Source organism: Limulus polyphemus, unplaced genomic scaffold (assembly GCF_000517525.1).
Source record: "Limulus polyphemus unplaced genomic scaffold, Limulus_polyphemus-2.1.2 Scaffold506, whole genome shotgun sequence".
NCBI lineage: Eukaryota > Metazoa > Arthropoda > Merostomata > Xiphosura > Limulidae > Limulus > Limulus polyphemus.
The window spans coordinates 401,057-425,594 of NW_013666116.1; the positions used below are offsets into that span (position 1 = coordinate 401,057).

Below are 24,538 nucleotides of genomic sequence, written 5' to 3' on the forward strand. Positions count from 1 at the left end.
GTGAACACAAATTAGTTAGCATAAATCAGTTAAATGACAAAAAATTTGGTGTATATTTACTTGTGACCACCCAGTGTATAACGAACAATAAAACTGTGTCAATCTCATTTTAACTACAATAGTTACAACATTAAATTAGGTTTTGTTAGGAAAAATTCCTATAATTGTTATCAAAGTAATTTCAAGTACCTTGAAGTAGGTTTCTGGTTTTCAAGACAATGTTTTAAATGTCGAGCTTTCGCATTTCAAACAAGAAAACACATTTATTTTCAGTCTGATGGACAACTCTGCTTTAGACACAAAATGGTGTTTTAAACTGTGTATTGTATGAAAAACTCAAACTTAGCAAATCACCCCAAAAATTATTTTTTGTGTATACTGTGTAAATAGTTTATGTTAACATGAATTTTGGGGTTAGTTGTTCATTAATATATCCATGTTATATATATATATATATATACCTCCCATCCCCTTCTACCATCAACTTGTGCTAAATCTGCAAGACTGCACATAAGAAAATCAGTTGCCAAAAGTATTTGGAAGCCACACTGGTGATTATTTGTAACAGTACGGAGCACTGTTAGCAACGAAAATTAACCTGTTTATTTGTATGATTAAACATCAATTATTAAAAAAATTAATAAAGATCTTTGTGCCAAGATGTAAAACAAGCAAGCACTACAAAAATGACTGAAATATATTTAGTGGCAGTTTCTATTGAATTTTATTGTTGTAGCTCAATTACTGTCTGAGATGTGTTCTAAGCCCATTTTTTTAAAATAAATGTTTCTTTTTTCATTAAAAAAAGTACACATTAACATGTTATAGATAATACATTGATTCTGTTTCTTCATACATGTCATGGATCAGCTGTACAAACAGCTCTGGTACAGTCATATTTATAAAGCACCATCACAGCTCTCCTCCATAAGCTTTTTCCATAAGCTCTCTCTCTCTTTTTTTTTTTGATAATATATATAGTTGTTTCAAACATACAGTGGAAAATGCCAAATTATTTAAACATTTATAAAAGTGTGATAAGAGACACGAAGAGATTTCCAGTGAAACTGTGAAACCATCAAGAAGCAGCAGATTTATAAAGCCATATTCTATGAGGCTGAATGTGGCAGAAATGCAAATATTAAGATGGATGACAGGGGTGTTAAGAAAACATTGCATCAGGAACAAAACAAGGAAAGAGTGAAAGTAGTATCAATTATGGGGAAGATGAAAGAATTTCACCTCAGACGGCTTAATAATGTGAAGGAAGACAAGAGGATTATGTTGGTAGAAGAATGATAAATATGGCAGTGGAAGGGAAATGGACAAGAAGAAGACCCAAAAGAAAAATGTAGATGTAGTGAGAGAGGATGTAAGAAAATGAAGTGTGAATGTAGCTCTGATATAAAATAGCAAGAATCAGAAAAGCAGACCCCAAGTTACTGGGACAAATGCTAAGAAGAAGAAGATAGGAAAAGGTGTTTAATTTATGTTGCTCCATGCCCCAAAAAATTAAATTTGGTTATTTGACGTGTAGTGTTTTCTTAATACTTCATCCACTGGACAAGTACACTATGTTAAATCACACTGTTTCAGCAGAAATCTGTATTTTATGAATATTTGATTTTAAGGTAACAAATTAGGAAAGTGTTTCTAAAATGCAATGCAGATTATTTCAGGGGAAGTGCTTTACAGACTATTACAATTATACAACACCTCATGTCTGAAAAGGACGTGAAATGTGGAAACTAGTTTCTATTCAAATTTAATATTGTTCCCTTAGTATAGATTTAAACTTTATTGTAAATTACTTTACACAGTACTGTGTATTTATCTATTTTTTAGGCTGGCATTTACTTTTTGGACTTGGATTTTATGAATCACTATATGATGACAAGTGGTGGGATAGTCAAGTGTCAGTTATATGCTTTAGTACAAGTTATCATTTTAAAAATCTTCAGCAGTACATTGTATACTTTCTAAAGCCTTGGTTTAAAAAAAGCCAATTTTAAGTACTTTCAAGGCTTTTATGCATTATTTCTATAACTGGTTATGTCAGAACTGTGGAGCCCAGCTTAGAAACCTTAGGATAGATTCAGTAATCTATTTTTTTAAGAAATAGAGAAATTAATAACTTTTATATAACTCATATTAATAAACCACAAGCTTAATCATGCTATTAGGTACAATTATATCCTTGTATGTGTGTAATGGTGAGAATACCAAGATATGCACAAGTCAAACCAAGTGTAACAGATGCATCAGCAAATATGTAAAAAGCCAGCAAAATATTGGAAAACCAACAAGCCATCAGCATTTAAATTGTAACTTTTAAAGTATTATACTGCATCTATAAGTAGTATTTCATAGAATATTTTGTCTTTGCATCCAGCCCAACTGATGAGTTGTGGTACTGAATTAAAGGTTTATAGAGCAGTGACCTGTAGGTAAGGAAAAAAAAGACAGATTTTAAATGCTATTTATTACACACACCTCTGATTTTGAGCTACAAAAGAAAAATTAAGAGGAATGTGGGGAAAAAAACTATTTGCAGTTAACCTGTTTTGAAATCAGTAAGGAAATATAATGCAACACTTTTTTGTGTATATTAAATAATATATCTAACAACTAGAAAATACCTACCAGCAAAAAGCTCAGTGAAAGCTTCATCAGGTATTTTATTCAAAACTTCTGTAAAATCATGTTCTTCTAAAAGTTTACTAGCTTGATGTGCTAGTTCAGCAGCATCAAGAGGAAATTCAAGGGTTTTTTCAATAGTTCCTGAAAAAAGTATAAACTGATTTTTTTAACTTGTAATATATTTCATCCAAGATATAATTTTTTCAGAAAAAAAAATACATAACTGTAGTTACAAGTTTGCAGTTTTTTATTTACTTTTCAAATAATATCTAAATTAATTGCAAGCATAATTTAATATTTTTGAAGAAAAATGTCCAGAAAATATTTATTAAAACATTAAAAAACACAAATACGAAGCTCAAATTTATATCCACCCCTATGTGCTAACATAAATGATTCAAACAAAAAAAAAAAAACCCTATAGATTAGTCAAAGTTTGAAAATAAGTTTGAAAAGAAATTTACCTTTCAATGCACAGCTAATGAACAAAGATTATAGCTTAACTAACTTTGAAAGCAAAGAAACAGAATAATGTTTAACTGAACCTGAACATCAACCTTTGGGTCATCTTGATTTTGATGTACAAATAGAACCTGTCACATTATTTTTTTTAAAGAACCAATAAATTAATGTTCAGATATCAGTAGCCTTAAACCTTAAATACAACTATGATCAAGTATCCTAATTAAAAATTAATGCAACAGCTTCGACATTTGTGTTACCTTCAGGACTTAAACTAATCTTAGTAAAAAACAAACTACAACACACCACCTAAAGATTGACCATGTTTTGGTGAAAGTAAAAAATGTTAACCATTATGTGATCTTGAATTTTAAATGAAGATTAAGGCCTAATGAAGTATGAATAAATCAAATTTGGCATTCATAAGAAGTGATGTTTCCTACCCTTTGTTCATGCACATGTCTATTATTGAATATACATGTGTAGAAATTCTCATATCCCTCACATAAACACACATCTAGTGGAAAAGTTCAAGGGAATACATAATTTCATCAAAGTGGAAACATCAACTACTTTCAAGATAAACAAATCCAGATTATCTAAGAATATATTCTATAAAGCATGCTGAAAATACATAATTTCAGAATTTGGGTAAAATAGTGGATGGTTATGATGTGATCATGAGTCTAGACTGATCAATGTAGTTTCATATATTTAGTATTGGAGCTCTTGACTGGTCATGTGACCTCTTTGTACTCATTTCAAGTCTTTATAGATTTAATATTTCTAATTTTCAATATAGTGTGTATATCTTCACAAAATTTGACAGTCTTTCACAGTTAATATTGTAAGTCTTTCACATACAAAAAATCATATTTTTTAGTGAAGTTACTTTGATAAAATAAAATAAAGATTTGTCAATGAATATATTGAGTATTTGTTTGAATAGTCCATGTGCAAAGTTAATTTTCATTAGTTAAAAATTAAAAATACTTTTCTTTATCTCAAACTTTCTTTGTATAATCCCTAAAACCTCCTGAATGCATTTCAAACGTTTTTTTTTCAGTAAAACTTTAGAGTTTATCTTTTATTTCTCTACCCTAGCTCAAAACGGGATTGGTCAAATCGACCGACCTCGTAACCATACAAAAAAAAACTAAATAAATCTTAATTACGCTTTTTTTCTTTCTAGAATGACTTCAAATTGTAACATGAAACTACATTCGTTTATACTAAGTAGCTCTAATTCCAACAGTATACAACTATTTATAATTAAATTTTATTGTTTTATTCTCCTTTGATCCATGTCTAACTACTATCCGTGCCATTACAAGTTGTAAGTCGCTTGGGAAACGTGCAACTCATGTTACACTAATGAATTACATTACCCAGGAGCTACTCACGTGTGTGCTTCATGAACCATTTTTATTATACTATTATTATTACTTATTTTACCTAATCTAGTTTGAAATAACTTAAAAAGACCCATATTTTTATATTTTAGTTACATTTATAATAACAAAGAAAGAATATGAAAAACAAGAAATAAAGTACTTACCCAATCTTCGTTTTCTAGCTGTCAGGTTTTCGAAGAGAGTTAACCCTAATTTTATATACTAATGGTAGTAACATACCAAATAATTTTTATTTCATTAAATAATGCACCAAAGAACATATACTAATAACATGAAAAAAGTATACAATATCCCCTAACTCTCAAATTTTTTCTGGCTTTCTAACTATGCAACAAGAGTTGTTACAAATTCATTCAAGCTAGTCATTAACTATCCCATGGGAACTATATTAGTACTCTGGGTGAAATTGACATTTAATTATGGTTTGTCTCAGCAATAACAATTTTATAGAGAGTAATTTACATTTAATTTCGTACTTTTTCGAGGGGTGGTGGATAAAATAGGGATGATGACATGCTAAGAGAAAATGTGTCACGTGGGTCACACTATGGGAAATTCAGGATTTTTTAAAATAATGCCTTGTAGAATTAAGAACTTAAAACTTGTATACTGTTAAGATATGGATTATTAGCTAAGATTTTATGCTATTCTAATTGGTATAACATAAACAAGAAGTAGTTTAATAAAATTTTGAATGTAAGATACTAAAACCTTGGGTCATGTATGTGCAATAAAGGATACCTGTGGTGACAGGGTTAAACAGGTTTGTCAGCCAACCCATGTGTGCAACACCCACAGTTTTGAAACAGTCAAATGCCAACTTATTAGGGTAAAGGATGATCAAATATCTTCACAAAAGCATCCAATATTCTGTCCCTAAACAGATGATATCAATCACACACATACCTTGATATGATGCAGGTCCATACAGCTACACAAACTTATGCTAGTCCATATACAATGAATTAATGCCCACCTTAAGTGTTAAAAGCAAAATATCTGAAATACAGAACTTTCACGTATCCATACAGCATGCTATGTACCTAGATTCAGTGCATTCAGTGTTTTATAAACAAAAATGGAGAAACACCTAGACTTCTGATATGTAAGTCAGCACTGTTTTTAGCAATCTTCTGATTACTTCTTTTGAAACATTATCCCCAATTTAATACCAGATGAGGCTGTTGCTAAAAGCTGTGAGTAGTAATTAACTTTATCTCCTTACAATTGATATATAGCAACCTTGCACCATCATTTTCACCATGCCCACATTTTGTTGAGGATCAAGTGGTACCCAATTATCAACTAAAGGCTCTATAATTATTACAGTTTTGGGAAACTAAGGAATTTCCACTTGGAGGTAGGAGACTGCAATTTTAAGTATGCCAGTACTTTTTCTCAAGATTAGGCATAGCTAATGTTGTTGTTCCATGCATTTAATGATTTGAAAGTGGAAATTATTTTGTGAAAACAGCACTACACGTGTCATTTGATTATGATCTATGAAATCATCACTTTATGGTGCAGTATACCAGGTTTTATTTTATTTTTTCCCTTATGATTAATAAGACACGTAACCAGAATCTTCACTACCTCCTAAACATATATTAAATTTGTTTGTAAGTAGCTTTTTTCAATTTAATTTTACTATTACTGAAGTAGCAGGAACAAGTTAGAAGTGTAACTCAACAAAATTTAGAACCTGGGTGACTGAATGGACACATCTTTAAAAATATAAATAATCAAAACATATTTCTCAACAATGACTAAGTAGTATTTAAAGATGCAATTAAAACCAACAGCTAAATTACTGAAATCAAAATTCTGGGAAGTCTGACACAATTTACTTAGTGGAACTGAAATGAATGCACCAAGTTAGGACAACTCTAAGAATCTTTCTCTTTGCAGAGCCAACTTACTCTGTTCAACATGATTTGCACAGAATACGTGAAATGAAATTCCAGAACTATTCAGAACTAAACTGTCATTTTTGAAGGACCTAATTTAATTATTTGAACAGGAATTCCACCAAAATTAAAGAATTAATGTTTTATCATATTTCATAAAAAATTTCAGTAACAGCTGTACAAAACATTCTAGCAATAACAGTAACACCTGAGCTACCAAGGAAACACCATTTACTGAAGCAAAAAAAGAGGACTATGAAACAGGCTCTCTCAACATTGGCTTGGTCAACTTGACCAACCACATGACCTCGTTGCACTCGTTTGAAGTCTTTATAGATTTAATACTACTTCACAAAATTTGGCAGTCTTCCAGTAAAGATTGTAAGTCTTTCACATACAAAAATTCATACTTTTTTGTGAAGTATTTTTAATAAACTAAAATAAAGATTTGTCCTTGAATATATTGATTATTTGTTTTGAATAGTCCATGTGCAAAGAAAGTGATTTTCATGTTAAGATTAAAAATGCTTTTCTTCCTCCCAACTTTCTTTTGTGTAATCCTTATATACTCCTTAATACATTTCAAACGTCTATTTTCAGTAAAACTTTATATTTTATCTACCCTATCTCTATGCGGGATTGGTCAAATTGACTGACCTCGTTACCACCAAAACAAAAACCTTTTTTCTTTTATCCTATGTAATTTTAAGCTCGTAACAGTATACATCTATTTATAATTAAATTTTATTGTCCTTTGAATCGTGTCTAACTTCTATTTGTGCCATTATAAGTTGTAAATCACTCGGGAAATGTGCAGCTCATGTTATGCTATCGAAATACATTACCCACGAGCTACTCGCATGCGTGCCTCGTGAAACATTATTATTTCTTTTTGCTAATTTAATCTTAACTAACCTAAAAAGATTCCTATTTTTATATTTTAATTACTTTTATAATAATAATTAAAGAAAATACATGAAAACAAGAAATAAAGCACTTACCCGAATCTTCTTTTTTCTTCTTAACCCTATTTTTTTTTTATACTAATGGTAGTAATGCACTAAATAATTTTTTTATTTAATTAAATAATCCACCGAAGAACATAGACTAATAACATGCAAAAAGTAGACAATTTCCCCTAACTCTCAAATATTTTCTGGCTTTCTAACTATGCAACAAGAGCCATTACAAATTCATCCAAGCTAGTCGTTATCTTTCCCAGGGGAATGAATCTTGTATTACAAGTGAAGTTGACATTTATCTGTTCAGAAGACAATGTTATACAATACATTATTTGATAGATGAAAACCTCGACTTTTATTGGTTATAGGTAATATATAATTAAACATAAGAGAGAACTATTAACAAATCCTGAAAGAAGATATAAGAGGTGGGTGTGGCAAGAGGGGTCTGATTTTCTATTTGATAGTTCTGTAACCAAATAAAATTGAAGAATATAAAAATTATGGTTTGTTTGAGCAATGACGATTTTATAGTGAGTAATTTACATTTAATTTTGTACTTATTGAAGGGGTGGTGGATAAAATAGAGAAGAGGACATGCCTAGAGAAAAGATATAACATGTGTTACACTAAGGGAAATTCAGAATTTTTTTATAAAATTAAAAAGTTAAAACTTATATACTATTAAAATATGGGTTATTAGCTAAGATTTTATGCTATACTAATAGGTATAACATAAACAAAAAGTAGATTAACACAATTTTGAATGTAAGTCACTAAAATCTTGCCATGCACAGTGAAGAATGTCTGTGGCGATACAGATACAAGTTTGAAGTTCTTAATTCTACAAGGCAATATTTAAAAAAATCCTGTGTGACCAACATGACACAGTTTCTATAAAGACAAACCATAATTTTTAGTCTTCAATTTTGTTTGGTTATAGAGCTATTGAATAAAAAATTAAATCCATCCAGCCACATCCTCTCTTTCAGAATTTGTTAATTGTTTGTTTGTTATGGATTTCACACAAAGCTACACGAGGGCTATCTGCACTAGCCGACCTTAATTTAGCAGTATAAGACTAGAGGGAAGGCAGTTAGTCATCACCACCTAAAAAAACAATAAAACTTAATTATAAATAGATGTCTACTGTTAGAAACTTAGAGCTACATAGGTAAATGAATGTAGTTTCATGTTACAAGTTGAAGTCATTCTAGAAAGAAAAAAAGGTAATTCAGATTTATTTCGATTTTTTTTATAGTTACGAGGTCAGTCGAATTAACCAATTCCATTTTGAGATTGGGTAGAGAAAATAAAAGACAAGCCATAAAGTTTTGCTGGAAAAAAAAAAAAAGTTTGAAATGCATTTAGGAGATTTTAGGGATTACACAAAGGAAATTTGAGATTTTGGAGACAAGGAAAAGTATTTTTAATTTTAACATGAAAATTACTTTGCACATGGACTATTCAAAACAAATACTCAATATATTCATAGAGAAATCTTTATTTTATTTTATTAAAAATACTTCACTAAAAAATATGATTTTTTTTATGTGAAAGACTTATAATATTAACTGAAAGATTGCTCAATTTTGTAAAGATATACAAACTATATTGAAAGTTAAAGTATTAAATCTATAAAGACTTAAAACAAGTACAAAGAGGTCACGTGTTCGGTCAAATTGCCTGAGCCCATATTGAGAGTTAATGGCTACTGGACAAGGAGAAGCACACAACTCTGTTAAATAAAAACAAGATCTGCTTATAACTATATTAAATCTTAAGCTTCACCACAGCTCCCAAGAATGCCATATCATCCATCAGCAGAAAAGGGAAATCAGAGTTACCACTTCTAAATCTTCACCTATGAACAACAAGCTACAAAAAAATCAGAAAATCATTTCACAAATTATCCAGGATCAGTATGAAGTCTTAATTCTTAAGCCTTCCAATGAGGGAGACACTTCTTAAAGGCAAGGTTTAGAATTTGTACTTAAGTAACAGAAACATGTACACAATTTTCAAAAAATTACATGAATAAAATCCATTCACTTACTGTTACACAGCAGGCTTAGTTTTTGATACCTACATATTATAACTGGAAAAGAAATATTTTAGATACATATTTCTTTGATATTACTTCATAAGTTATAGATTGAAAAACAGTGAAAATTTAAAGTGATCTGTAAACAATATCACTGTAACAAAAATCAACAGTTTTTAAAAAAAATTATATACTTTATTAAATAGCCAATATAGACCTAGTTTAGAAAACAGAATTTTTAAATATAGTTTGACCTGTAAGAAGGAATAAAGTTCTAGTTAGCAGTTACATGAGGATAAAAAGAGTAAAAGATCTGAGAAAGCTACAAGCTCACACACTAATCAGAAATTGAATTATCAACTGACAAAAAATACATTGTACATAGTGTGAGATAGTATGGAACAATGGCATTGTTTCAATCTTGTTCATGCCTACTTGTACGTGTCTATAAATACAAAACACCCTGTACAGAAATACACTAACCTGGTGAAAACTGCTCCTCAAGGTCACTACCCAATTCTGAGTTAAGCTGTCCACCTAGATCTTTAACCTCTCCAACATCACCTGGTGATTCTACTTCCACAGATACTGGTTCACTCTTTATAACAGTGCTACTGTTTGATTCTAAACATGAAGATGAATATATCAAACCTCTGACAAGTTAATGTGACTGATAAGTCAAATCATAAGAAATTCAAAACTCAACAACTCATTTTACAGAAGTAGTGAATGTAGTATTGAACAAACTGTTACATTTTTTAGAATCAAACAACTTATCTAAGGTGTAATTATAATTAATACTTAACAAGAAAGTCAAAATCACAAATAAATATTTGTTGGAAGTTGAAAAATTGAATGGGTAAAAAGTTCTATATGAATACCAATAGTTTAAAGTTAACGACTTATTAGAATCTGGTGAAGATACCAGTGCAAGACTGCTTATAAACTATACAGCCCCAATATATTGATATTTTACTGCACAAAGTAATAATAATATCTCATTAATTAGATTTGAAATCTCATGAGGACATATTCCACAAAAAATATCTTTCTATATAATTTTATAGTATTATGTAAAAAAATAAATAAAATAAAGATTAGAAGAATGTAATATGGTCCTATGAAATGGCATTAAAAATACATACCATTTTCATTCAGGTGAGAACTTAATGTGGGCGATAAAGGACGGATGTTTTGATGCTTCTTTTTCTTTTTATTCCTTTTAGTGGGCCTTGTCAGAGCAGAGGGCTTTGGTTTTTTTCTTGGCTTTTTTGGTTTGGGTTCAAATGCTACTTTGTTATAATTATCCTGATAAAATAAATCATGAAATATTATAAAGTTATTAAAAATACAAAACAAATCTTGAAACTGAAAGCATTAACCAAGACTTTTCACAACATTTACAAGGTTCAATATACAAACATACTTGTTCTCACCAAATAACCAAGTGTAGTAACTTTTTCTGTTTTTGTGATTAAACTTTACTTGTAGTTAAAAGTTACTTAGCTTACTGTTTGGATTGTGAGAAACTCCGGGTACTATTTTAGGCATTACACAATAGCCTACATGGCAAGAAAAGTCTTATAAAATTCTGTTCAAAGCTATAAAATATATACATATTTTGACTCCTTACACTCTTACACGGGTATTATTAACATGTAATAAATAGATCGTGCAGTAGCAATAAATTTGTAAACAAAAATTGAGATTTAAGAGACAATTATTTGTTTAAGCATAAAGCTGAATAATGTGCTATCTGTGTGGTTCACACCACAGAGATCAAACCTTGAATTTTAGAATTAAAGTCCTCAAATTTACCAATGAGCCAAAAAAAGGAGCTGAATACATTTAGCATCTGAGAATTTTAGCTTCAAATAGGTTTGCTTTATACTTGTTAATAAATATATTTAAAAAACAAATATATACAAACACACACACACACACACACATACTGAACCAATAAGAAAACAGTGAAATAGAATTCAGAGCATGGTTATAAAAAACTCTGGCAAAGTATTACAGTCCAGACCCGCATACCAGTCAACTCAATATAGTAGTCAACCCTTAATTACAGCTATTTTGGCTCAGTTCCAAATATTTCCTTCTATTTTACATTTGTAAAACATCCTTTATTATGGGCATTCATAATGTGGTCACCTGTTTCCCACTTCCAAGCGGTATCTTTGAACTCAGTATTGTGGCCACCCAGGCCGGTTCTCACCTGCCACTGCCCAATTGAGACCTGTCAATCAAAGTAAGGCCACTACTGTACATCGAATGATAATGGCCACATTTTGTCGGTGTTATAAACCAGGTGACCATTGATGTTCCTTATTAGTGGCATGCTAATCCTACCTGATGTTTTACACCTTGTGCTGCACTGATGATCACACAATCACACATACACGATCAAACAAACAGTATGTTTTCACACTCATTTAAACTTTGTCATTTGTAATACTTCTAGTTTGGTGTCTCTTTGATCTTCTTGTGAACAAAATATTTGTTCAAAAGGGAAAATTTGAATCTTCATTTCAAGTTTTGTCACCTTTCCCTCCATTTTGCAGTAAATAGAGTGCTGCTTTCTCTGCCAAGTCAAATGTCTCTGTTCTGACATACTGTGCACACATTGCGATTTACCACTGTGACTACCACTGCAATTACTGCTGCTCAGTCATTTTTGGGCTGTGATTGTGTTGGATCCTAATTTTCCTCTGGGACTTTTGTACTGCTTCATGGATTACCCATTCCTGGATTAACCAATGTGACTACCACTGTGATTACTGCTGCTCAGTCATTTTTGGGCTGTGATTGTGTTGGATCCTAATTTTCCTCTGGGACTTTTGTGCTGCTTCAAAATTGGCAGGAAAGTGCATGCTAAATTCTAGTGTTATAATTTTTTATTAAATTTTTGCCAATTCAATGATATGAAAAAAACCTTTCAATTGAAATCATTATGTTAAAACTGACAATCCAGTTCAGACTGATGATCCCCACTTCTGTTCTTCCACTGATACCTTAATTAATGAATGCCAGTCAGTAAAACTAGCAACTACAGATCACTTCTTGTCATTTCCACATCTAATATTGATGGAAATGGCATGAAGTTGTTGTTTCATGATTTGAGTATCATTACTGCCAGGTATGTGCACATAAACAACAGTGCTATTCCTTGGACTCTGATACTGTGTGGAGCAAGGAAAATTCATGAAGCTCATCGTCGTCCTAAGTTTTGCATTTATCTGTTAATCAAAAATACAGTAAAGAATTTTATTTTTTAGACACGAAATGCAAAAATAGGCATGTAAACATGTTATTACAACATTCTGTATCAAACAGAAACATAGAAAGATGAGTATTATGGGTGAGTTGTAGGTGAATGTACTGTGCCTTTGAGTCCTCAGTCTAATCCTAGAGTTAACCCCATACAGTGACACCCAGTAATACGGCCACCCTGCTATGCAGCCATTAATTGCTTAGACCCACAGCTGACCATATAAATAGAGCTGGACTCTATCAAACTCTGACACCTCAAGTCTGAGATGTCAGAATTTAATAATACTTTGCCAAAGCTTCCTATAATAGAAATCATCATGAGGATTAATTATTATCAACATGATGATTTCTATTCACAAAGTAACTAACACTTTTTTAGAATCAAATAATCACATCATATGAAATCTAATAACAACAAATTTATTATCTACATTAATTTGGTGCCTTAACCTTATAATTAAACTTCAAACAACTGAATATTTCCCGCACTTTGATTTTTTAACACAATATTTCTGTATGTTAGCAAAGAAGCAGTTAACAAAAATACAGTCAAAATAATTCTTGCATATCCTGCTATAAATGTTAGAAGAAAAAAAACGTATCGTGTCACATTTCATAGGTTCTTTCTGGAACATAAGGTACCACATTGTTCTGCTGATTATTACTCTTACAAAATTTCTCTTTGTATATATTTTACTTCAAATAATATTTCTTTTATAGACAGCAATTAGTACTTTTTGACAAGTTTATCATAATGAATTCCACACATTTATACATAAAATCTTACCCTTTTTTTGGCATGTTCTATACAAAGCGGTAATTCATGCAATACATCAAAAACAGGTATGCAACATTGTGTATTATCTTCACATTTCCCTGTACAATGCTCAAAAAGCAGCTGATCTACATTGTACATTATATCTGCACATATCTTAAGGGACTTTAAGAGCAACAAGATTTTAGTCAATTTAAAAAAAAGTTAAATACAAAACTACTACCAAAATAAAATAATCAAACTTTCTTAAAGATTTCTTCTGCTTGAAAATGTTTTGCTTATCTAATTGTTTTTACCTTGTTAGATATAAAGCTAAACACTTTTAAAATCACTAACATGCTTTGCAGAAAACTAATTAAAAAACGTACTTTTTGCATGATAATTGTTGAAGTATTTGTTAATAGAATTAATTTATCTGTAATAATTATTTTAACATTGAAAATATTTCCTCAAAACTTCCATTAAACTACATCAACAAACAATATTCTATAATGTAAATGTTTTAATTCAGATTGTAATATGATTAAAAAATATAAATACAGTGAAACTCCGATTTTAAGCGCCCTGATTTAACGCAAAATATCATGATGTGTCATTAACTCTTTTGACACGGGCTCGGTCCTTGGGACAAACTTCATAACCATAACCTCATTATAATTTACGTACTAATAACTTTTAATATTTTAAGTGTATCTTTACAAAATTTTGCAGACTTTTAGTAAACATTAAAAGCCTTTTGCACACAAAAATCAGATTTTTTAATGAAGTATTTTCACTTAAATTTGTCCATGAAAATATTGATTCTTTTTTTAAACTTAGTCTGAGTGCAAAGTAATTTTCATGTCAAAATTAAATATACTTTTCGTCATCTAAACAATCTCAAATTTCCTTTGTGTAATCCCTAAAACCTCCTAAATGCATTTCAAACGTTTTTTTCTCACTAAATCCTTATAATTTTATGTTATTTTCTCTACCCTAGCTTAAAACGGTATCGGTCAATTCGACCAACCGAGTTTATTACCTCCCCAAGAACACTACATCCAAGATCCAGCCCCTAGATCAAGGAATCATCTCCATTTTCAAGCAGAATTACAGGTGGGAATTAATTTGTAGAATTGTAGACGATCCAACAATACTTGAAGCCTATCTGAAAAGCCTGGACATGAAGGAAGTTTGCCACTTAGGTGGGAAGGGCTGGGCAGCAGTCAGCTCATCGTGAATAGAGAAATGCTGGTAGAAGGGTCTGGGGCTAGACCCTTTTCATCACGGCAATCCATCACAGAAGATGATGATGATGACGAGACAAATTTGTACGGCTTCACAGAGGAAGATGTGCATGAGGCAAAGTAGCTGTCTGAAAGAAGCAAAGAAGAGCTACACCAGTGGCACTCTGTTGATGATGAATGCCCAACATACGAGCACTTGACGGACTCCAAAATTGTCCGTAACGTAACTATAGCACTGACTGCGGCAAGTGTACCAGTTCTCAAGTCACAAGAAGAGAATAACGACGAACCTCCATCACCACCACCAAAAGTGTCTGAAGCCATTGAACACCTCAAGGCTAGCCTCCATTGGCTGGAGACTCAGGAGGTGGACCACATAAAAATCCTCCAACTCAGAAGCATTCTAGATTTCGCTCGCAGCCAGAGACATGCTACGTTCAATCAAGCAAGGAACACTCGATCAGTTTTTTAAGAAATGAACTGCAAATGATGATTGTTAATACTCTTGAATGTTTTTATTTGTTGTTTTGTTTATAAAAAAGCCTACTAAAAATAATTTGTGTTTTAATTCCTACTGTAACAACAACGATTCATTTGTAAAATTCTTTAATTCAGAGGTAATTTACTTGCCAGAAATGGAACATGTAAAAACTAGTCAAAGAGGGAGAAAATTGAGGCATTTCAGGGTGTTACATCACATTGGGTCAATTTGAACAGTGATTTTCTTAAACCTCGCTTGTTTCGCGATGACATTTTATGGACCTCAATGATCGTATTATAAAGGGGCTACAATGTATATACAAGCAATTCATTAAACTCCACATTCAAAACAATTGTTTGCAAGAGATAATTCACACAACCTGAAATCACTGAATAAGATATAACCATTTTTCCAAATTTCTATTGAGCAAGATATTATTTTAATATTTTTCATGTTAAAAAAGGATACGACTGATACAATGCCTGGTGTAGGGCAAAGCTGGTAGCAAACAAGGTGTCCCTTCATCTTGGTAGCAGCAAATCCTTTTATCTAAACCAACAGATTTCATACTAAGGGAGAAAAAAAAGAAATATATATGTAAAGTTATATATATATATATGTGTGCCATTATTTCATCACACTAAATGAACACAAAGGAAAGGTTTCACTACTACAGGCATCTGATCCTAGAACAACTTCCAAAGTTTATTCTCTTTAGGGCTTTAGACAATTCAACTTGACATATATGTTAAAAACTCCAATTTATGATTATAATACCTAGGCTTTGGCTTTTATTACAATAAATTAACTTTTTGTCTATTTTGTTTCATCACTTTATTGGATTTTCACCATGACCAATTTATCCTATATAACTAGTAGAGTACATTCTTTTAAAACACAACTATAAATGATATTTGTAGCATTATCTTCTAACAAGACCTATTCAATGACAACCTGTATTGCTGAAGACACATATGTTAGTCAGAAGCAATTTTTAGCTCAACACATAGCCTTATTTGCATGACAGTCTTATCTATTATTAGTCTTATTCGCATGATTTATTCAATTGCACTGTAAAATAATTGTCAGATGAAATCATTTGAAACTTCAACTGAAGTTTCTGTAGACTACATAGCTTCTGCAAAATTAAACGTCTTTTTTAGATGTTATACTTGTGTGAACTTGCAGCTTTGAAAAGTCAGACAAATTTCACTGCAATATATTTTTAAGAAACAAATTAAAAAATTACTTACCTTTGTTATGAATTTCAAGTACTAATTTTTATGTCTTTCTACACTGTCGTAAAATGTTACAATTAAGTTTTTCTTCTTTAAAATTGTAAATTTTATCTTTGTTTGAATTCAAAAAAACACTGCATGCTTTTTCACTGGTATACAATAAAAATAAGCCTTCTTACTACACAAAAATTATAAGCATGTTGACGTTTTTAAATTTTTAATTGTTCATTTAACATGTGCAATAAGTTTTAAACCTATATTTATAACATAATGCCATATAATAATTCAGTTGATATATAAAATGTTAAAGCAAGCTTTAAAAAAAATCTGAAGTATAATCGTGCCACACGTTGTTCACAAACATCTTTTTTTTTCTTTTAACAACATATAACCATGCTAGGCTTTTATCACTTTGATCTAATATCTACACCAATCTCTGCTGAAATGGAACCTATACCAGCTTATGGAGTTGAAAATTACAGAAAAAGAGCTTCATCACCAGCTATTATTATTTCTCACAGCTGAGGTACAGAAAATTACACCAAAACATAAAATACTAAGGTTGAGATATAGAAATTGGCTGAAATCCATCAAACTAAATTTGTATTGAGGTGAGAAGGTTCAAAATAACACTATCTTCTTCAAAACTGTTTTAACTTTCTTCTAAAGTGGCTATGAGTGGCTGATTACAGTCAGAAAACATTTCAGAAATGCATAAATACAAATATTTTTGTTTGGAATATGCAGATATCAATACCAAATCAAAATTTAACATTTTTTTTTATGGGTAAAATCAAATAAGTAAAATTTTTTTAATTAATACATTTTAACTCTGAAGTATTTTGTTTTTAAACATTTGGAAGAACAAACACAAGTTTATTTTCTATAATTGTTTTTAATTCAGTGGTGTAATTTTGCTCTCAGGGCAAAGAGTGCACAGATGGGTGTACCAGAGTTAAGGACTACAAGTTTGGACAATAATATGGAAGATTCTAAAGTGACAAATGTACTGGCCTTTCAATAAAGTACTTGATACAATTTACTTACAAAGAACAGTAACAGGGCACAAATGTTTACTTTCAACAGCATATAGTTGGTCACACTAGAGGAAATTCAGGATTTTTTTTAATATTCCCTTGTGGAATTAAGAACTTACAACTTGTATACTACTAAAATATGGGTTATTAGCTAAGATTTTATGCTATTCTAATTGATATAACATAAATAAAAAGTAGTTTAATAAAATTTTGAATGTAAGACACTAAAACCTTGTGTCATGCACAGTAGAAGATACCTGGAGTGATAGGGTTAAAGTGGTATATATGTATGTTGACAAAAGCAAATATTAAGTTTCTAGAATGAATTTAATTTAATAAGACAATGATTAGACTGTATTTTTATATAGGTTTTTCCTATATTTTAGTGATAACAAACCCAACCAGAAAGAACAATCCTCCCCCACATTGCTGTAAATAGTTGTTGTTGTTATACATTGTAGACCACAGACAAATGCATCAATCAATTTATATATATGGGCAAGTGTTAATATACAGAGCGATTTTTGTTACATGCCATGGTATATTATCAAAGCATAATATTTTTTTATCAACAAGATCAGTGAGAATGATAACCGACATCTATTTCTCTCATAAATCTGTCCAAATGTGAACAAGAGACTAAGCATTTTTATTTCGAATATGTCATACTAAAAAAGTTAATACCAAACAATATATTTAATAAATTTCCATTTGTTTTGAAATGAGTGACAATGGCTCATATGAGATATAATACATTATAATTATTTCACAATCCTAATTTTGTTCAGGAAATTTCACAAAACTGTGTTTTTTGTATGATCCTTAACCCTAATTTTTGTTTAGAAAATGTCACAAGACTATGTTTTCATTTTAGATGATGGTATTTTGTTATATTCATAACTGACAACACCACAATATGGAAATAAACTGGATACATTACATCATCTGCCAAGAGATTACTTACAAACCATCAAAGTTTCCATTGGAAAAACTGAGATACTAAATGATAGACTGATGTCTACGAAATGTTTTTGATTAATGTTAAAAAATTTTGAGAAAATGATGCCCTGCCATCCTGTTCACTAACAGTTTTATATCCTGAATGGAGTGAAAGAGTATGGTAGCCCTAGTATACACATGTATTTTGTCATCTTTTGGGCAAAACAGAATTATTCATTTGTACGGTATACAAAATCATATTAGTGATCTACTTGGTTACAGTTCATTTGAAAGTTTAAGCTTATAAATTGTTCTATGGTCCCAATATATATCCACCAATCACATCAATACTGAGCTAGGTTTGTAATCTCCGAGTGATCTTGTTATCACTGACATATATTATAAACTTACATAATAATGCAGATGAATGATTTTCTGTTTAAATTTATTCACTCAATAAATCTAAACAATTAGGGTTTGTTTCTGTCAACACATGTATACCAATTTTTGAAGGAAAATAAATGCTGATCATTGGTGGCCATTTTGAATTTGGTGAATTATACAGAAATGTAATAGATCTCATGGTGGCTCTTGTTCTAAAATTAATCAGTGTCACTAAAAGAAGCTTCATGCAATATTTGGTGCTTTTATCTACCCTGTAATGATAACCACAAAAATTGACACTAAGCAAGTTGACAATATCAAATGCCTAGACCACAATATGACACTGCTACTAATATTTAGAGCTATTATACAAAGTCATGAGTATTAAAAATAATGATAATTACCAGAGTATATATCAGGTACTAAGCATTTCATATTAATCATTGAACATAGTATATTTGAAAATATTTCTCAAAGTTAGCATTTTTCTAATCTCACCTCCACATACACAAATGCTATTTCACTTGTGAGTCTGCCTATGAAGTTTGCATTCCACTATCCGAGATAACTTCCATCTAAATTCAGCCAATATGTGTAGTGTGGTTAGGTTGCGATCAGAGAGACTGGTCAGGGTAGAGGAGTATTTAAGTGTGGTGGAAGTGGATATAGAAAGCATAAATAGAATAGACATATGAATGACGGTAACCATAGATGAGAAAAAATAAGAGGTAACAAAGCATGAGAGACAGGTGGTACAAAAAGCCAACGACTTGAATGGGGCATGCAAAACCATGTTAAAGACCCAGTCTGGCATGGAAGTCATGTGAGGAGGTCAGTGAAGAAGAAAGCAGGGGAAGAAAACACTATATGATATTGGGAAATCTGAAATGTAATGGACAATGCCACCCGATAACCAGTGATGGTGGAGATCAACAAACCATGGCTGAACAGCCTATTAAAAAAGGTAGAAAGGTGTTTCACATTAGGACAGCCAGGAGGAAAGGAGTGGCAGGTGGACCAACGAGGAAAGATCGCCACTGTTGTTGACAGATAAATTGGAAGGGTAATAGGAACATGACAAAAAGCAGGCTACATGATAGTACAGACCAGCCCAATGGGCAATGGACTGGACAAATCCCACATATGAAAAAGGAAGGTAAACATCCCATGATGAAACAAGGACGTGTGGGGTTGAAACAAGAGTAAGGGGACATTTGTTGTAGGAAAGAGGGGATCTAGATACCAGGCAAAGAAGCAGAGGAAACCAAGGTTGAGTCAACCAAGGAGGCATCACAGTAGAATGTGAAAAGGAGTGTCATGTATCAAAGGAGAAGAACAGGCATATAAAAAAGTTGGGACAAATTCTGGCTGTGAAGTTTGACAGGCAAAGCTAAGGGATGAGGAATAGGAGACCAGAATAGAAGAAGCTTGGCATTGAGAGGGGTGTAAAGGTGACTGGGAAGAACATGGTCCAGTTGTAAAAGGCAGACTGCCATAAGGTTAATAGCTCCTGGCATATAGCAGGCAAAAAACAAACCAAATATGAAGGAGCCCAGAAGAGAAGTTCCTATGCCCAAAAGCAAAGGGTCCTGGAACAGGTGGCTCTTTAACAGTTGATGTAAGAAATGATCATGAAAATGTCGAAAAGGATCATGACCAACTGATCCACCAGAAGAGACATGAAATGAATGTTCATCCTGCATCCAACCACCAGAAGTTATGTCACTGTCCAGAGAAGCGCCTCAGCTCGAGAGGGAAGCATTATTGAAAAAATAGTTTCGGTTTAGGGGTTTGGTAAGGGAACAATGGAAGCAGTATTGGCATGGTCCAGCCACTATGACAGTTCCTCAAGAAGAAAAAAGGAGGTTCACAATTGAGGACAATAGGGCCCAAGAAATAATCCACTGGATCCCCAAGGTCCACTGTGCATTCCCCAAAGGAATAAAGGGTTTCAGGAAAGCCAAAGTTTCCAAAAGTGAAAGAATCCCACACACGGAATGAGAGAAAGTTGTGCAAATTGCAGTGACCAGATATTCCATATCTCATAGATGAAGAGGAGTGGGCTAATCTCAGTTGAGACAAGAAACAAAGCCCTCATGACACAAATGAATACAAAAGGTACTGACACTATGTTGAATGGAAAAGCAAGGAATTGGAAGACACAAATTTGATGGATGGGATGTAGAAAACATCTGGAGGATGGGGTAATTGGGATGTGTAAGACGATGTCCAATACACAGACCATGGCCAACTGCAGACCAGATGAAAAAGACCACAGCCAAAGTTGGAGGGAGGAGAAAAGAAAAGGAGCAAAGAAAATAAAAGTAGGGAGAGAGAACCAAAGAAATGTATGTTGGCAAAAACTGAGATAAATGGCTGGCAAAGAGGAAGAGACAGGTACAAACAGGGACTGATGGGACAGGATAACCACTGACAAGAAAAGCAATGAACCAGATGTCAAGTAGTGGGAGAAGAGAAAAAGATGAAGGCCTGGAACCTGTAATGGAAAGGTTAGACTGATCCAGATGAAAGAGTCAAAGGGCAAGGTCGAGAAAGAAGAAAAACCTGGGAAGACAACGTAGACTGAAATCAGGCAACTTCAATCCAGGTCTCCAGTGAGAAATAAATATCACTGAAGACTTCTAGTGCGAAGAAAGGGAGCCCAATAAAGACCATGTACACAAGGAGGAAGAAGATGTACAGTAAAGAGACCATAACTCGACCCAACGAGTCTCAACAGCAGGGGAGCTAAGTAAGGAAGGATGGAGCAGAAAAAGTGGAACATGCTAATCTAACAAAGAGAAGGGAATGAACCTCTTCAGAAAACCGCACAAATAAAAGGTGGAGAGAGAGAGAGAATACAGGAGAGTGGCAAGAAAAAGACAAAGATGCAAATATGGTGAACCACAGAGTGAAACAGAAGGTAAGGGTCCCAATATCCACGTAGACCAAACAGATATCAAAGACAAGGAATCTACAAAGGAAAGGAAAAATGTTTGAAGTCAGAAGGCCTATTATTGCATCATCACACACCAGTGCAGTTCACATTAAACACATGAATTTAGGTGAAAGCTAGTCCCATGAAAATCTCATAGGCAAACATGCATTTCTGTGAGTGGAAGTGAGCTACTGTATCGAAAATAAAACTGTAAAGAACAGGACTGCTAATCTGACTCAGTTTTAACACTTGTGATAATGCTGTCAGAGTTTACACGTAAGATTTTTATTACAACTGTAATTACCATCTTTTTTTTTTACAAAAAAAAAAGTATCAAACATTTTGCAAAAAGATTAGACACAGTAGATAATACTGTATTGGATGTTCAAGACTTAACATTGCTCCTTTTTCACTCTAGGCAGATGTAATCTCTAGTAGACAATTCAATATCAAATTCGCTCTTTCATAATTATAATTATTTTATTAAGAATAACTGTTATAAATGTATAGCTATTTACTTTTCAGCCAGTTCTAAACACTAAGGCACCTACAGAGGATGAAAGAACACAAATAAGCAATTAATATCACTAATTAATCCTAATGTTGTAGATAAACCTTTATTAAACATGCATGAAATTTGAAACTGCATTTTTCAAATTTTGATAATATAAATGTTCTAGTAAACTTTCATAATAGGATTATTTGAACAGTACTGTATTTTCTTAGTTCATTACCATTCTGTAAGAATATTAAAGGGAAATGTTGGATAAATATACTATTAGACATTGAAACAATATTTTCCAATTACAGAAAACAAAACACTATTTCAATTTCAGAATATAAGCTAATAGTTCAACATTAAATGCATTAAAAATACAGAACCACTTAGTTATGTCATTATATTTTAGTAGAAATTGTGAACTTTTCTCATTTAACCATTATTAATGTTTATCTATGCTTTTTTACACATTTATACTGTTACATGCAAACTTTAAGTATCTTGATTAAACTTTTACTAAGGCAACATACATTTTTCATGAGATTTACTAGTTTACAAGTTTCAGAAATACAGATCATCAATGCCAAAAATAATGCAGATAAAATTACGCTTGTTTAAAAAGACACCATATGTTTTATCTGTATGTACCTATATTAATTTTAATGTTTTCTGTTCTTTAAATGTTTATGATTGTTATCAAATTTCAACTACATAATGAGTTAATTCTTAAATATTAAAAAGCATTAGTCATTATTTTACAAACTTTTCTTTTCTTAAAATAGAATTATTTTAATGCTGAAAATTGTACAAATACAGGTTAGTACACCAGTTCTTTCCTGATTACTACAGGAAACAATTTCTTACTTGTCAGTACAAGTGTATGTAATATCAAGTCAACTTTGTAGTTTCTTTACTTTTGCATTTCTCTATCCTGCAGTAAAATATTTGAGAAGTTTCAAATTACAAAGTAGCAGGCAAATAATTCTAAGTTGCCTTTTTATCATAGTTTTTTTTATCACATTTTTGAGTTCTGTGAAAAGATGCACTTACCCCAATATTTAACTGTTAGTTTTGTTACAAAATCGTTTTTTTCTTTATGGATTCCAACAGTAAGTAATAACTATTCACTAAGAAAAGATTAAAATTATATCCAAAATTTACACAAACAAATAAAACTGGAACAGTCAACATACAAGTAAATCTAACTCCTGAATCATCTGAAGTACAAAAATGAAATATAATGAGACTTAAAAACCATTAAAACAAACTTCTTACATTTTATGTGGCTTGGGTAAAAGCTTGAGGTCTTTCAACAACATATTAGCTGCTCTATTTGGGCAGTGACGAGCTGCTTCAAGAAGACACTGGCCCAGCCTAATTTTCTGCACTCTCTCTTCTTCCTGTAAGCTATGTACCTGGTGGATGTAAACACAATGACGACGTACTTCACTTTTTAACTGGGATTGCTGTATTAGCCTGGAAAAGGTGTTCCCTGTATTATGTCTGCATTAAAATAACAAATAACATTAGTATATGAAAAATAGATAAAAGAATATTCACAAAGCAAAATACCAGTCACTTGATAACAGTATAGACACACTCATAATGATACATATATGTTGTATCATTCAACTATTTGATTGAATTAATATGCTGACATTGTCTTAATTTATTTTTTCACAAGACAAAGAAACAAGCTGCAAAAACTTATCAATAAAAATATTTATAATTTTAAGTTTCAATACCTGACTCTCATTTTGTAATTAATCCATTCTTCTTGATACCTTTCATTCTCAAAAAGAAGTTATGAATTTTGATTTTATCTAGCTACTTTTACCTTAAACTAGTAAACTAGCTGCGATCAATCATTTATGCATGAAAAGTGGACACACAGAAACACAGATGACATTTCTGCTATATATATATATATATATATATAACATGAAAATGTACAACAATATCCACGTCTAAAATATCTTAATCCAGCTTGACATTTCCAAAATTAAAACTTGCTAACTCCAATTTAACTTAATTTTCAGAATCTTTATCCAAGAACCAAAACATTTTTTATAAAGCAAATAACTGGATGTTTTTACCATATATTTCATTGCAAACATGATATCATGGAACGCTCAGACAAAGAACATGTATTTTACCTTGGAATAAAATTGGCCTAACATCAGCAGACTTCTCAACAAACATAATTTTATATTTCTTTTTTCTTTCTATTTCTTTTCCACTTATTCTACTTCCTATGTTTGTTTATTAACTAAACTAAAAACTGTTTGGTTACAAAATTAACTTGTTGGTTCGAT

The 24,538-nt window shown here is 31.6% G+C and overlaps 1 protein-coding gene across 1 annotated transcript in view; it reads right to left on the minus strand.

The window, feature by feature from the left end:
- LOC106458731 (INO80 complex subunit D-like) overlaps window positions 1-24,538 on the minus strand; it is a 63,508-nt gene that overhangs the window by 11,150 nt on the left and 27,820 nt on the right. Inside the window, exons 7-12 of the mRNA XM_022385011.1 lie at window positions 23,499-23,726; window positions 15,657-15,757; window positions 13,494-13,627; window positions 10,576-10,738; window positions 9,914-10,054; window positions 2,644-2,781 (exon numbers count right to left, since the gene is read on the minus strand). Coding sequence (XP_022240719.1) covers window positions 2,644-2,781; window positions 9,914-10,054; window positions 10,576-10,738; window positions 13,494-13,627; window positions 15,657-15,757; window positions 23,499-23,726 — 905 coding nt within the window. The remainder of the gene's footprint in view (window positions 1-2,643; window positions 2,782-9,913; window positions 10,055-10,575; window positions 10,739-13,493; window positions 13,628-15,656; window positions 15,758-23,498; window positions 23,727-24,538) is intronic.